Below are 12,141 nucleotides of genomic sequence, written 5' to 3'. Positions count from 1 at the left end.
CTGTTGATTGATTTGGTTGATCGACAGCTGGTGACCCCGGAGAAGTACGAGGTGAAGGGTTCCATCGAGGACTGTTCCATCATCCTAACGTCTGGCGCCGACCCCAAAATGACAGTCACGGTCACCCTGACGTCCCCCAGCATCCGAGAGGAGGAGACACCTGCCACACCCCCGCCACGGGACGGAGGTTGGAAAGACATCGCCCTTCTTCTCTCCTCCTCCTCTCAGCCCTTCCTCCTCCTCTCAGCCCTTCCTCCTCCTCTCAGCTCTTTCTCCATCTCTCTCTGCCACCTAGCTATGGGTGCATTAGTTTAGTTTGTCCAGGAGCACTGGATGGGTGGATTTGACATGGTTTGGGCTATTTCAATGGTCCTAATGTGAAATCTCTGCTCACCTGAGACCACTGGGCAAGCACAAATGAATGTTACCCTGTAAGATGTAAATTCCTATATTTTGATTTGATCCTGAAGAGACCTACCCTGGTGGCACTTTTTTAAATGTGACTTTCTAGATTGCCCTGGTCACTAAGTTGATTTAATCTATTGGGCATCCAAGTCTCTCGCTCAAGATTTTTTTTAAACATGATTATTTTTATTAATTTTTTTGTCTTTTAGAAACGCTAGTTTTAAACTTCAATCAAGGAGGTGCTGGAGCATGTCATGACAGGAGAAGCTGGTTGGTTCATTCTCAAAACCGTTCTCGTGCTTAGCATGCCGTCTAAAGCCTTGGGGGGGGGGTGGGACATTCGAATTTAGCTCAGTGTTTTGAAACTCATGATACGAAGAACTACATTTTGGTCAAGCATTCAAATTGTCCAACAAACTTTTTTTTTTTTTTTTATATATATATATAATTTTTTTTATAGAAGTCTGAGAAGCCATCTTTTTTTATTTCCTTTTTAAATCTGTGCCGTAAGGAAAATCTGCATCAAAGGCTCCTCATTGAAATAAAAAAAAACTTCTTTCTAGTCATGGTTAGCTCAGCACTCCTGGTGAAGTTAGGACCCTGTTGTAATAGTGCCAGCAGAGTAGATCTTAGGTCTCTGACTCGGCTTCAGTGCTCTCTTGAAAAGCTGTCTCCTTACAAAGCATGATCAGTGTTTGACAACTTAGTCTATTATTTGTTATAGATTTATTTTTTTTGTTCCCAGGTAAGATATATTTTTGTTTCGGGGGTTGTTTTTCAGTTACACCGCTACGTTAAACCAATTTTCCTACCGGGTCAATCGTTATTTAGCTCAGAACTACACACATCAGAGAAAAAAAAAAAATTCTACAGAGATACCGTTGGACAGGGAAGTGGTGGGCTGCTCACTCTAAGAAACGTGCACACAACTCAGAACTCAAATCGTTCATAGATTATTGATGTCACTGGGGAGATTTTCAGCAACAAAAAAAATGTAGTTTTTATTTGTCAATTTGGGATTTGGCGAAATGACTAGTATAGAAAGAAAAGGGTTACAGAACAGAGTTTTCGAACACCGACAAACAGGAAATGGCAAGTAGGATCACACGTCCCCCACAGGAAACAAATCATACTTTTTGTCTGGCAGTGAGGTATTCAGTTGTAAAGTACTCCCTGAGTGAACTGGTGTCCTCCCCCTTCGTACCAAAGCACAGGACGATCGGGCTCCATTTCCTTATTGTAACTAATCCATTCTGTCAGATATGACTTGAAGCCTTTTTCAATCACATTATTATCCATTCTCTTTTGCATTGGTTGACAATGGAGGGTTGAAGTAGTGAGTGTTGCCAGGGGCTGAAATGGACCTTTTTTTTCTTTGGGGGGGGGGGGGGGGGGTCTATGTCCGCCTCAACAGTGGAACACTCGTGTTTCTAGCACGCACCTTTTTGTTTTGTACCAAATGTTCCACCCTTTCCAGAAGTGTGCACTTGTGCACTCTTGTCAATGGATTTGAAAGCATGGGATTGGTGTAGGCCGGAGAGCATTGGCCTGACTTTCCACCAGTGGTAAATCCAGTGTCCAGAAATTGAACAAGTACACACTTCGCGAGAAAAGTTGCAAAATGTGGACGTGGCGCCCACCCCTCCGCTAGGCCAGGGATGAAGGCTTTGGCAGAGGACTCTGCAGTTGGACCTGAGTTAGTAGTATCAGTAGGATAGTATCTGCCAACCTATCAGCCAGGTATGACTCACGCCAGACATGCATGCAGTGATGTCCAATCTAACCATTTTATTTTTTGCTGCTGAGGGAGCATGTTTTTTGTTTTTTTTTGTTTGTTTGTTGCTTTCCAACACTCAACGCTGCTGTCACATAATTTATAACTTTCTAACTGGTCCAGCCCCAAAGCCCTCTGAAATTCATATCCAGGAGAGGTTTCCAACCCCAACCAACCAGTTCCTGCGGAAGGATTTTTGACCAAGGTCTTCCCCCCCCCCCCCCCCCCCACCAGCGAAACACTCTGCCACACCTACCATTGCCATGCCACTCACTGTCAGTAGCAACTCTGTTCACACGCCAAGTCATTACGGTTCACCGCTTGGACTTCAGATTCTCTCTCCTTTTGTTTGTTATACACCCATGACCCATTGGCATCCACCTACACTATCAACTCAGAGGATAGTAAGACTGAAATTGACTAATGATTGGCGTAACATTGCTTACATTAACAAGTAAACTTCTCAGCTTTTCAGAGATTTTAAACTTCTCTGTCAGGTGTTGCATTTCAACACGTTACCAATATATACAGTTGAGTTTATTTATTTTACTATATGAAGTAGATCACTGTTGGGAAAACGAGGTCAGCCTTCACGCAAGACCTGAGCAAGCGTTGTTTGATAATTCTCTGATAATCACTCATCCTGCTTCTATTTGGTCAGCATTTTACGCCAGTCCCATAATTCACATATTCCCCCCCCCCCCCCCCCCAACCTAACATATAACCAAACACCGCACACCAATGTGAACCTAATGTTACATTCACGACACTACATCTCCAAAACACTAGTAATATCGAGGTGAGGTCAGGTTGCTGGTCATTCATTGGTTCATTTGGCAGAAAATAAATCAGACTAGTTCCTTCCTGAAACCCCCTATCTTTTGGTATGTGTGGCAATGTGTTTGTGTCTTCAAGCCAATGAGTCTTGCTTTACCTGGTCAAACACCCATTCCTCCTCCTCCTCACCAACTCAACCACCAACCAACCGACCACCATTTTGACAATTCGACTCATCCGTTTTTAGATGTAACCTGGGGCTTGGTGCGAGACCCAGAGGACGTCTTGGACAGGCTAAAATGCCTTGCCGCTCTGGCGGCCCTCCGCCACGCTAAGTGGTTCCAGGTTCGGACACATCCTTTTACTTTCTTATTGTAGCCTTATGAGATGCATTTTTATTTTTATCCTTTGTTTAGAATTTTTTTAATGAAGGAATTAATCATGAATTTTAAGGAACAACAAAACAGATTTTTATATAAATGGGGTTGGGCGGGAGGGGGGGTAGGAATATAAATACAAATATTCAAGGATGCCACCCTTGTAATGATAATGTTTTGACCAGATTGAATATTTAATCTTTATGATATTTATTCAGTTGAACTTTAGAATTGTTAATTTTTCTGGTCAACAAAAAAAATCGAATAAATGGCATTCCTTTGTTTTTCCTTGGCTCCATACCAGTCTGTTTTCTTAGTGTTAAAACATGATTCCATAAGGCTGCAGAGATATCTTTCCATGTTGAGCATTTGTAGCTTTATTTTCTGTTAGTTGAATGATAGGGATTGAGAGAAGGGACATCTGATTAGTTTACTGTGTCGCTGCTATGTCCGAAAAGCAAACACACAGGCAAAGTAAAGCAGATTCCCTCCACTCTACCAGTTCCCTATGCTTTATCTTCTTTAGTACCGGACTGTCTGTGAAACACCTGGAACAACCTGAAGTCAGGGTTTATAAGATGACAAGGAAACTAAACCTAAACGTTTCTTGTTTCATCTTGCAAACTGTGAACTCTCTCTCTCTTTTCACTAACGTTACGACGAGGTGAAATACTCCTGGAAATGGCAGCTGATTCCAAACCAATTACGGCCGTTTTTAACAATACTCCAATCAATCAACCAATCACAAGCTTCCATTGTGTACAGTAGTATTTGGACCTCTGACAGACCTGTTTGTAATGTGTGTGTGTGTGTATATATTGTGTACTATGATCCCTGTTGTCTGCTCCAGTCTCTTACTGACACTAAACTAAGCGTGTTATTGCACCGCAAGGCTAGGGCCAATGGACTCCAATCCTGTGTGATTGTTATTCGTATCCTGCGTGACCTCTGTCAGAGGGTCCCCACGTGGTCTGCCTTCCCCAGCTGGGTGAGTTCATCGTCACGCTGATACACCCAGTTGACATTACTCTTAATCTCAACGTTAATAAAGTGGTGGTGTCCCTCTAATGTTTTTTTGGAAGAAGAGGGAGCGTAATAGAAATGACTTCTCTTGCGTCCTTAGTCTTTCCAGACTAGAATTTGAAAAGCCAGAAAGACTTTGAAATGTGCCCCCTTACTTTATTAAATGGTCATGCTCCCTTCCTGTGATTGGTGTCTTTCTCCAGGCCATGGAGCTGCTGGTTGAGAAGGTCATTAGTAGTGCCTCTAGTCCCCTGAGCCCAGGCGACGCACTGAGACGAGTCTTTGAATGTATTTCCTCTGGAGTCCTTCTACCCGGTAAGACTAACCATGACGATGTCGTATTTTGGACTGATTTGTGATAGACTATTTTGACCAGGGTCTAACATGTACTTTCTGGTCCACTAGTCACTGTGGAAGGTAGATTTTAAAACATCTACTAGCCAAATTTGTTTCTGCCATAATTGCATAAAATGTGCTTTGTAATATTTCTATATCGAGAAATGAATTAGTGTTATATTGTGACATTTTATCATAATTTTTGGGACCTCGGTCTTTTCAACACAAATATCAGAGACAAAAAAAATGTTCAGCTGTCCCTTTAAAGGCGGGAGGTTGCTGCGGTAACGGAGCCACTTGAGTCCTGTCACCTTTGGGATCTGACTAAGGGCGTCTCTTCGTTACCAGTTGAAGCAGCAGACTCAAACTAACATTGTTTTGTTGGCGCGCTTGTTTTTCCAATGTAAATAGCCAGGAAATACGAGGACAGCCGTCTCATTTTTGTAGACTTTAGTGTAAATTAGACCGACTGTTATGCCTGTGTGCAGCGCCTCCACGATTTCACACTGCGCAGGCAGTGTTGCTGCGTGAGGCTGGATACAGGATTCGTATTTCTTTGTGCTATTAGCAGCTATGAAACAGAACCGCACAAACACTTTGAAAACAGCTACTGGAGCAAATAATGATAATTTGCTCATACTTGACTTTTGACTAACTATTATTCTCTAATGTAACGCTCGCACTGTAGAGCCCTTCAAATGGACCACCTGCCAACGTGGCTGGTGATATAGACATTTCTTACCCGCCAATACCAGCGTTTTAATTTTATACCTTGATTTTTGACTATAATGGCCGACTATTTTCGACGATCGACGATTTCCCCCACCCCCTGGTGTTGTGTGGTGGGGTTTAGCAGAATGCTGATAGGTGTTGGTCTGTCCTCCTAGGTGGTCCGGGATTGGTCGACCCGTGTGAGAAGAACCCCACCGATACCCTGACGACCATGGAGGAGCAACACAGAGAAGACATCACCTCAAGTGCCCAGGTACTGACTGGGTATAGAATAAATCATATTTCATGTACACATTATAATATCCTCCAGAACAGATCATTTGAGCTACACCATCAATATAAGGTACTGGCCATCAACATGCATTGTAATGGTTTGTCTTAAAGGTTTTGAGACTTGTTGAGAAGAAGTATAAACTGATTGGAAAATCGTCTGTAAATAAAATGGAGGGGGAAATGGTAGTACTTGATACCGCTGCCAAATCATTTTATATAAACCATAATGACCCAGTAACTGATGACCATGAATATAGTTTTTATTTAACTTTTATTTAACTAGGCAAGTCGGTTAAGAACAAATACTTATTTACAATGACGGCCTACCAAAAGGCCTACGGGGACGAGGGCCTGGGATTTAAAATAAAATAGTGTCTGATTTTGTAATCCTGTGGTACTGGTCCTCCAGAGGCTTCTATTGAGATGTCTCTATGTACATAATAATGGCACAACAACACATCCTTGAGGTACACCATAAATATAATGTACTGTGTGTAGTTATTAGGCTTACTCGCTGTGTCTCTTGTCCAGTTTGCTCTGCGGCTGCTAGCGTTCCGTCAGATCCACAAGGTGCTGGGAATGGACCCACTGCCCCAGATGAACCCTCGCTTCAACGTACACAACAACCGCAAGCGTCGCCGCGACATCGACGGAGCGGACGGCTTCGAGGGCGAAGGGAAGAAGGACAAGAAAGATTTCGACAGTAGTTACTAGGACCTGTCCCACCAGTCACCCCTTTTATTCATTAGTCTGTGGTCACGTTCCAGACGGATTACATTGCAGTCACCTGCTGCCAGATCTCACATCGCCTGGATAGGTGTTTTAAGATGTGAGCTAAGTGCATCATATGATATAACAATGTTCTGATGCCAGTTTGCGCAGTCATATACGTGGCACACCGCCATTGGTTAATTCCCGTAGCAAGACTGCAATCTAGTCGGCCTGAAACGCTGCCTATATGTAATTATTTTTTTTTTCTTTCTGTTGTCTCTGATATTAACAAAGGGGTTTGTTTAGAATCTAAAGACCACATCGGATAGGGCCTGGTCCTGCAAGCCATATAGACTAGCGTTGCGTTCATTAGGGCACACGTTTTTAAATGTTTTGCAACGGAGAGAAAAAAAAAGAACAATGACTTCTTATTCGGACAATTCCAAGTAACGTCAGTCCATTTTTTTTTCCCCTCCACTTGTTGCCTAATAAATAAGACCCTATTTTTTTGACTGCAGCTCACTGTATAGGCTTTACTGCAGCACCAAGTTTGTCCACGATGTTTCTGTTTTGGCTAGCGATTGATATGACCTGTGGTGGTTGGGACCTAAACTTCTCCTTCCTAGCTGATACTACTTCTACACACCCCTCTGCTTCTCCATGACAACGGGGCTTCATCAGCATGTACTCCTTTTAGACTTTGCCACCCCCCCCCCCCCCTCTTATTTTCGGGACCGACTTTCCAGGTTGAAGTTATGAAAACGTGAAAAAGACAGCTCTAATTGTTAATAAATCCAGAGGATCATAATACATGTTAATGCCTAACATGCATGTTATTTCTAGTTGCTTACATTCAGTGTTGGTTGTTTAGTGAGAAAGTTTAATACCTCATTGTGAAGCCCATAATTCGATCAGTCGCCAGTAATGTTTTATTTTCCTATAAGCTGTAATTTCGAATATGGTTTATTCTTTTTTTTTTGTTTTTTTTGGCATAATGCATAAAGTGGTGTAAAATCTATCGTCTTGTCCCCAATAAGGCCAGGCTGCAATGTGTTCTAATGTTTAACACAGGCCCCTGATTAACTGTGGCTTTGTTATACTACATTTTCTGAAAAGACTGATTTTCTTATTCGTTGTTAGTAGTGCAGTTTATTCTCTAATATATGAAAATATACCTTTTTAATAATCTTGCAATGGATCAAAAAGTGTTTGGTTTGTTGAGTGTGCATGGCTGTGGTTTCAGATTTTTGTTATCTTATGGCTTTTAACATGTTTTGGTTTTACAGATTTAATTCTAATGGGAAATGTAATGGCTTGCCCCTAATCTTGGTTTAATGTTGTATACATATAGTTAATTTTGAATAATCTATAGTAAAAATTAAAAACAGTCGAGTAAAAGAAAGTGTAAAGTTGATGTTGTAATTTGAGGTTTAAATGTAGAGCCACTCTCTTTGATGCCTGACTGTCAGCCTCTCTGTCTCAGTACCTGCTTTATCATGGACAAAATAAAGACATTTCCTGAATGAAGGACTCATAGTGGAGTTTGTGTTTTTTGGCTCTCTATTCAACAGTCCGCATCACAGCAGATCTCATTTAGTACACTGACTTGAGAGTAAAGGTAAGCTCATAGACGACAACCTAATGAAGTAAATCGAGGAGAAACAGTTTAGGGTAAGTCTTTCTCTAGTAAACTGTTCAAGTGGGGCTTCCTTTTGACTGATTGGGCAGATCCTACAGGCTTTAGTTTTGTACCACCTGGTCTACTGTTCAGTCGTGTGGTCAGGTGCCACAAAAAGGGACTTAAGGAAAATTGCAATCGTCTCAGAACAGGGCAGCACGGCAGGCTCTTGGATGTACACAGAGAGCTAATATTAATAATATGCATGTCAATCTCTCCTGGCTGAAAGTGGATGAGAGATTGACTTCATCACTACTTTAATTTATGAGAGGTAAAAACATGTTGAATGCAGCGAGATGTCTGTCTAAACTACTGGCACACAGCTCAGACACCCATGCATACCCCACAAGACATGCCACAGGAGGTCTCTTCACAGTCCCCAAGTCCAGAACAGACTATGGGAGGCGCACAGTACTACAGTCGTGGCCAAAAGTTATGAGAATGACACAAATATTAATTTCCACATAGTTTGCTGCTTCAGTGTCTTTAGATATTTTTGTCAGATGTTACTATGGAATACTGAAGTATAATTACAAGCATTTCATAAGTGTCAAAGGCTTTTATTGACAATTACATGAAGTTGATGCAAAGAGTCAATATTTGCAGTGTTGACCCTTCTTTTTCAAGACCTCTGCAATCCGCCCTGGCATGCTGTCAACTAACTTCTGGGCCACATCCTGACTGATGGCAGCCCATTCTTGCATAGTTAATGCTTGGAGTTTGTCAGAATTTGTGGGTTTTTGTTTGTCCACCCGCCTCTTGAGGATTGACCACAAGTACTCAATGGGATTAAGGTCTGGGGAGTTTCCTGGCCATGGACCCAAAATATCGATGTTTTGTTCCCCGAACCACTTAGTTATCACTTTTGCCTTATGGCAAGTTGCTCCATCATGCTGGAAAAGGCATTGTTCGTCACCAAACTGTTCCTGGATGGTTGGGAGAAGTTGTTCTCGGAGGATGTGTTGGTACCATTCTTTATTCATGGCTGTGTTCTTAGGCAAAATTGTGAGTGAGCTTACTCTCTTGGCTGAGAAGCAACCCCACACATTAATAGTCTCAGGATGCTTTACTGTTGGCATGACACAGGATTGATGGTAGCGCTCACCTTGTCTTCTCCAGACAAGCTTTTTTCCGGATGCCCCAAACAATCGGAAAGGAGATTCATCAGAGAAAATGACTTTACCTCAGTCCTCAGCAGTCCAATCCCTGTACCTTTTGCAGAATATCAGTCTGTCCCTGATGCTTTTCCTGGAGAGAAGTGGCTTCTTTGCTGCCCTTCTTGACCCCAGGCCATCCTCCAAAAGTCTTCGCCTCACTGTGCGTGCAGATGCACTCACACCTGCCTGCTGCCATTCTTGAGCAAGCTCTGTACTGGTGGTGCCCCGATCCCGCAGCTGAATCAACTTTAGGAGATGGTCCTGGCGCTTGCTGGACTTTCTTCGGCTCCCTGAAGCCTTCACAACAATTGAACCGCTTTCCTTGAAGTTCTTGATGATCCGATAAATGGTTGACTTTGGTGCAATCTTACTGGCAGCAATATCCTTTCCTGTGAAGCCCTTTTTGTGCAAAGCAATGATGACGTCACATGTTTCCTTGCAGGTAACCATGGTTGACAGAGGAAGAACAATGATTCCAAGCATCGCCCTCCTTTTGAAGCTTCCGGTCTGTTATTCGAACTCAATCAGCATGACAGAGTGATCTCCAGCCTTGACCTCGTCAACACTCACACCTGTGTTAACGAGAGAATCACTGACGTGATGTCAGCTGGTCCTTTTGTGGCAGGGCTGAAATGCAGTGGAAATGTTTTTTGGGGGATTCAGTTCATTTGCATGGCAAAGAGGGACTTTGCAATTTGCATCTCGATCACTCTTCATAACATTCTGGAGTATATGCAAATTGCCATCATACAAACTGAGGCAGCAGACTTTGAAAATGAATGTGCCATTCTCAAAACTTTTGGCCACGACTGTATATAGAGCCATGACTACATTTACATTTTTACATTTACATAATTATTGACACCCCTTAAATAAAAATCTTTCTCTGAGCAATTGTATTATTTTAAAATAATACATGTTACCAATTTATTTTGCAATCAATATAGCTCAGTATTTGAATTATGTATTTTATACAGTCATTATTGCTAATCTTTATCAAGGGTGGCAATCATTTCAGACCCCTCTATTACATGCATACGCAATTTGTTCTTATCTGGGTTTATTATTACTTTGTTTATTAATATGTTACTGTGTAAATACATTAACAACGAGTAGGCTCTTAAAATGATAGTGTATTAGTATTTACTGGATTGTATTGCTCTGGGCTTGGTGACTATTTCTCTGGGCTTGATGACTATTGCTCTGGGCTTGATGACTATTGCTCTGGGCTTGATGACCATTGCTCTGGGCTTGATGACCATTTCTCTGGGCTTGATGACTATTGCTCTGGGCTTGGTGACTATTGCTCTGGGCTTGGTGACTGTATTGCTCTGGGCTTGGTGACTGTATTTCTCTGGGTTTGATGACTATTGCTCTGGGCTTGATAACTATTTCTCTGGACTTGGTGACTGTATTGCTCTGGGCTTGATGACTATTGCTTGGGGCTGGCTTGATGACTGTATTGTTCTGGGCTTGATGACTATATTGCTCTAAGCTTGATGACTATTTCTCTAGGCTTGATAACTATTGTTCTGGGCTTGATAACTATTGTTCTGGGCTTGATGACTGTATTTCTCTGGGCTGGTTTGATGACTGTATTGCTCTTTGCTTGATGACTGTATTGTTCTGGGCTTGATGACTATTGCTCTGGGCTTGATGACTGTATTGCTCTGGGCTGGTTTGATGAGTGTATTGCTCTTTGCTTGATGACTATTGTTCTGGGCTTGATGACTGTATTGCTCTGGGCTGGTTTGATGAGTGTATTGCTCTTTGCTTGATGACTGTATTGTTCTGGGCTTGATGACTCTACTGCTCTGGGCTTGATGACTCCACTGCTCTGGGCTTGATGACTCTACTGTTCTGGGCTTGATAACTGTATTGTTCTGGGCTTGATGACTGTACTGCTCTGGGCTTGGTGACTGTACTGCTCTGGGCTTGGTGACTGTACTGTTCTGGGCTTGATGACTGTACTGCTCTGGGCTTGATGACTGTACTGCTCTGGGCTTGATGACTCTACTGCTCTGGGTTTGATGACTCTACTGCTCTGGGCTTGATGACTCTACTGCTCTGGGCTTGATAACTCTACTGCTCTAGGCTGGTTTGATGATTTCCTCTTCATGAAAATGAACAGTATGTTTGGTTATTATTGCAATGCAGCGCCCTCTGCTGGCGACTAGAATAATTGCGCTCTGCAACATCATGAGGAAGCGGCATTATATTCACCCACCGTCGATAAGCTTGATGACTGAAAATGGTCAGTTCAGGAAAACTCTAGTGGCTCCACAACTGAGATGAGCGTCTTTACTGATAATGGCAAACTTCTGTTCATTTTTTGTGAGAATTATAATTTGATTTGAAGGTTGGGACGTGTCAATAAATGGTGGTTGAACTATATTGAAACTGTTGCCCAAATATTGACGTACTGCAAATGTCCATATTGAATGCATGCATTTTAAATTTGATCCATTTTCATGTATAGCGTGTCCTTTTCAAGGAAGCATTGATAATGTCCTGTGCGCACAATCTTTATGCACTTTTACTGTAGTTATGAAACTATTTAGAAAATATGAAAACTTTATTTTCTTATGGACCATCTGTACTGCTGTCTACTTTAATGAAATTAAAACTGTAATCCTTAATGGTGAAACTGCCACGTCTGTGATATTACAACAACAAAGAAGTTACTGCAAAATGTGTTTTTTCCCCCTATTTTCCCCCTATTATTACTATTATTATTATCGCATGCGCGACAGAACAGCAGCAAACAGTATTACGTATTATTATTATAGTATTATTAGTAGTAGTAGTATTACGATTTTTATTATGCTGTGCGACGCTCCTCAGCTCGACAACAACAATAACAGCGGTGGTCGTGCAGTCAGTGGCGCAGTTTCCCTC

The 12,141-nt window shown here is 42.1% G+C and overlaps 1 protein-coding gene across 11 annotated transcripts in view; it reads left to right on the top strand.

Moving 5' to 3' along the window:
* Positions 1–7,931, top strand: part of LOC106570934 (zinc finger RNA-binding protein) — a 50,100-nt gene extending 42,169 nt beyond the window's left edge. For 10 of the 11 annotated variants that reach the window (XM_045695437.2, XM_014143535.3, XM_014143528.3 and 7 more), the window contains exons 16-21: positions 28–187; positions 3,204–3,301; positions 4,226–4,321; positions 4,560–4,671; positions 5,580–5,677; positions 6,229–7,931. In XM_045695437.2, coding sequence (XP_045551393.2) covers positions 28–187; positions 3,204–3,301; positions 4,226–4,321; positions 4,560–4,671; positions 5,580–5,677; positions 6,229–6,411 — 747 coding nt within the window. In that variant the 3' untranslated portion in view covers positions 6,412–7,931. Of the gene's footprint in view, positions 1–27; positions 188–3,203; positions 3,302–4,225; positions 4,322–4,559; positions 4,672–5,579; positions 5,678–6,228 lie in introns of those variants that run through there. The other variant, XR_014380585.1, reaches the window with a different exon arrangement.
* Positions 7,932–12,141: the final 4,210 nt, after the last annotated feature.

This window comes from Salmo salar, chromosome 15 (assembly GCF_965601325.2).
Source record: "Salmo salar chromosome 15, fSalSal1, whole genome shotgun sequence".
In the NCBI taxonomy this organism is placed as follows: Eukaryota; Metazoa; Chordata; class Actinopteri; order Salmoniformes; family Salmonidae; genus Salmo; species Salmo salar.
The sequence above is the reverse complement of the archived record's forward strand: the minus strand, read 5'-3'. Positions and strand labels throughout refer to the sequence as shown.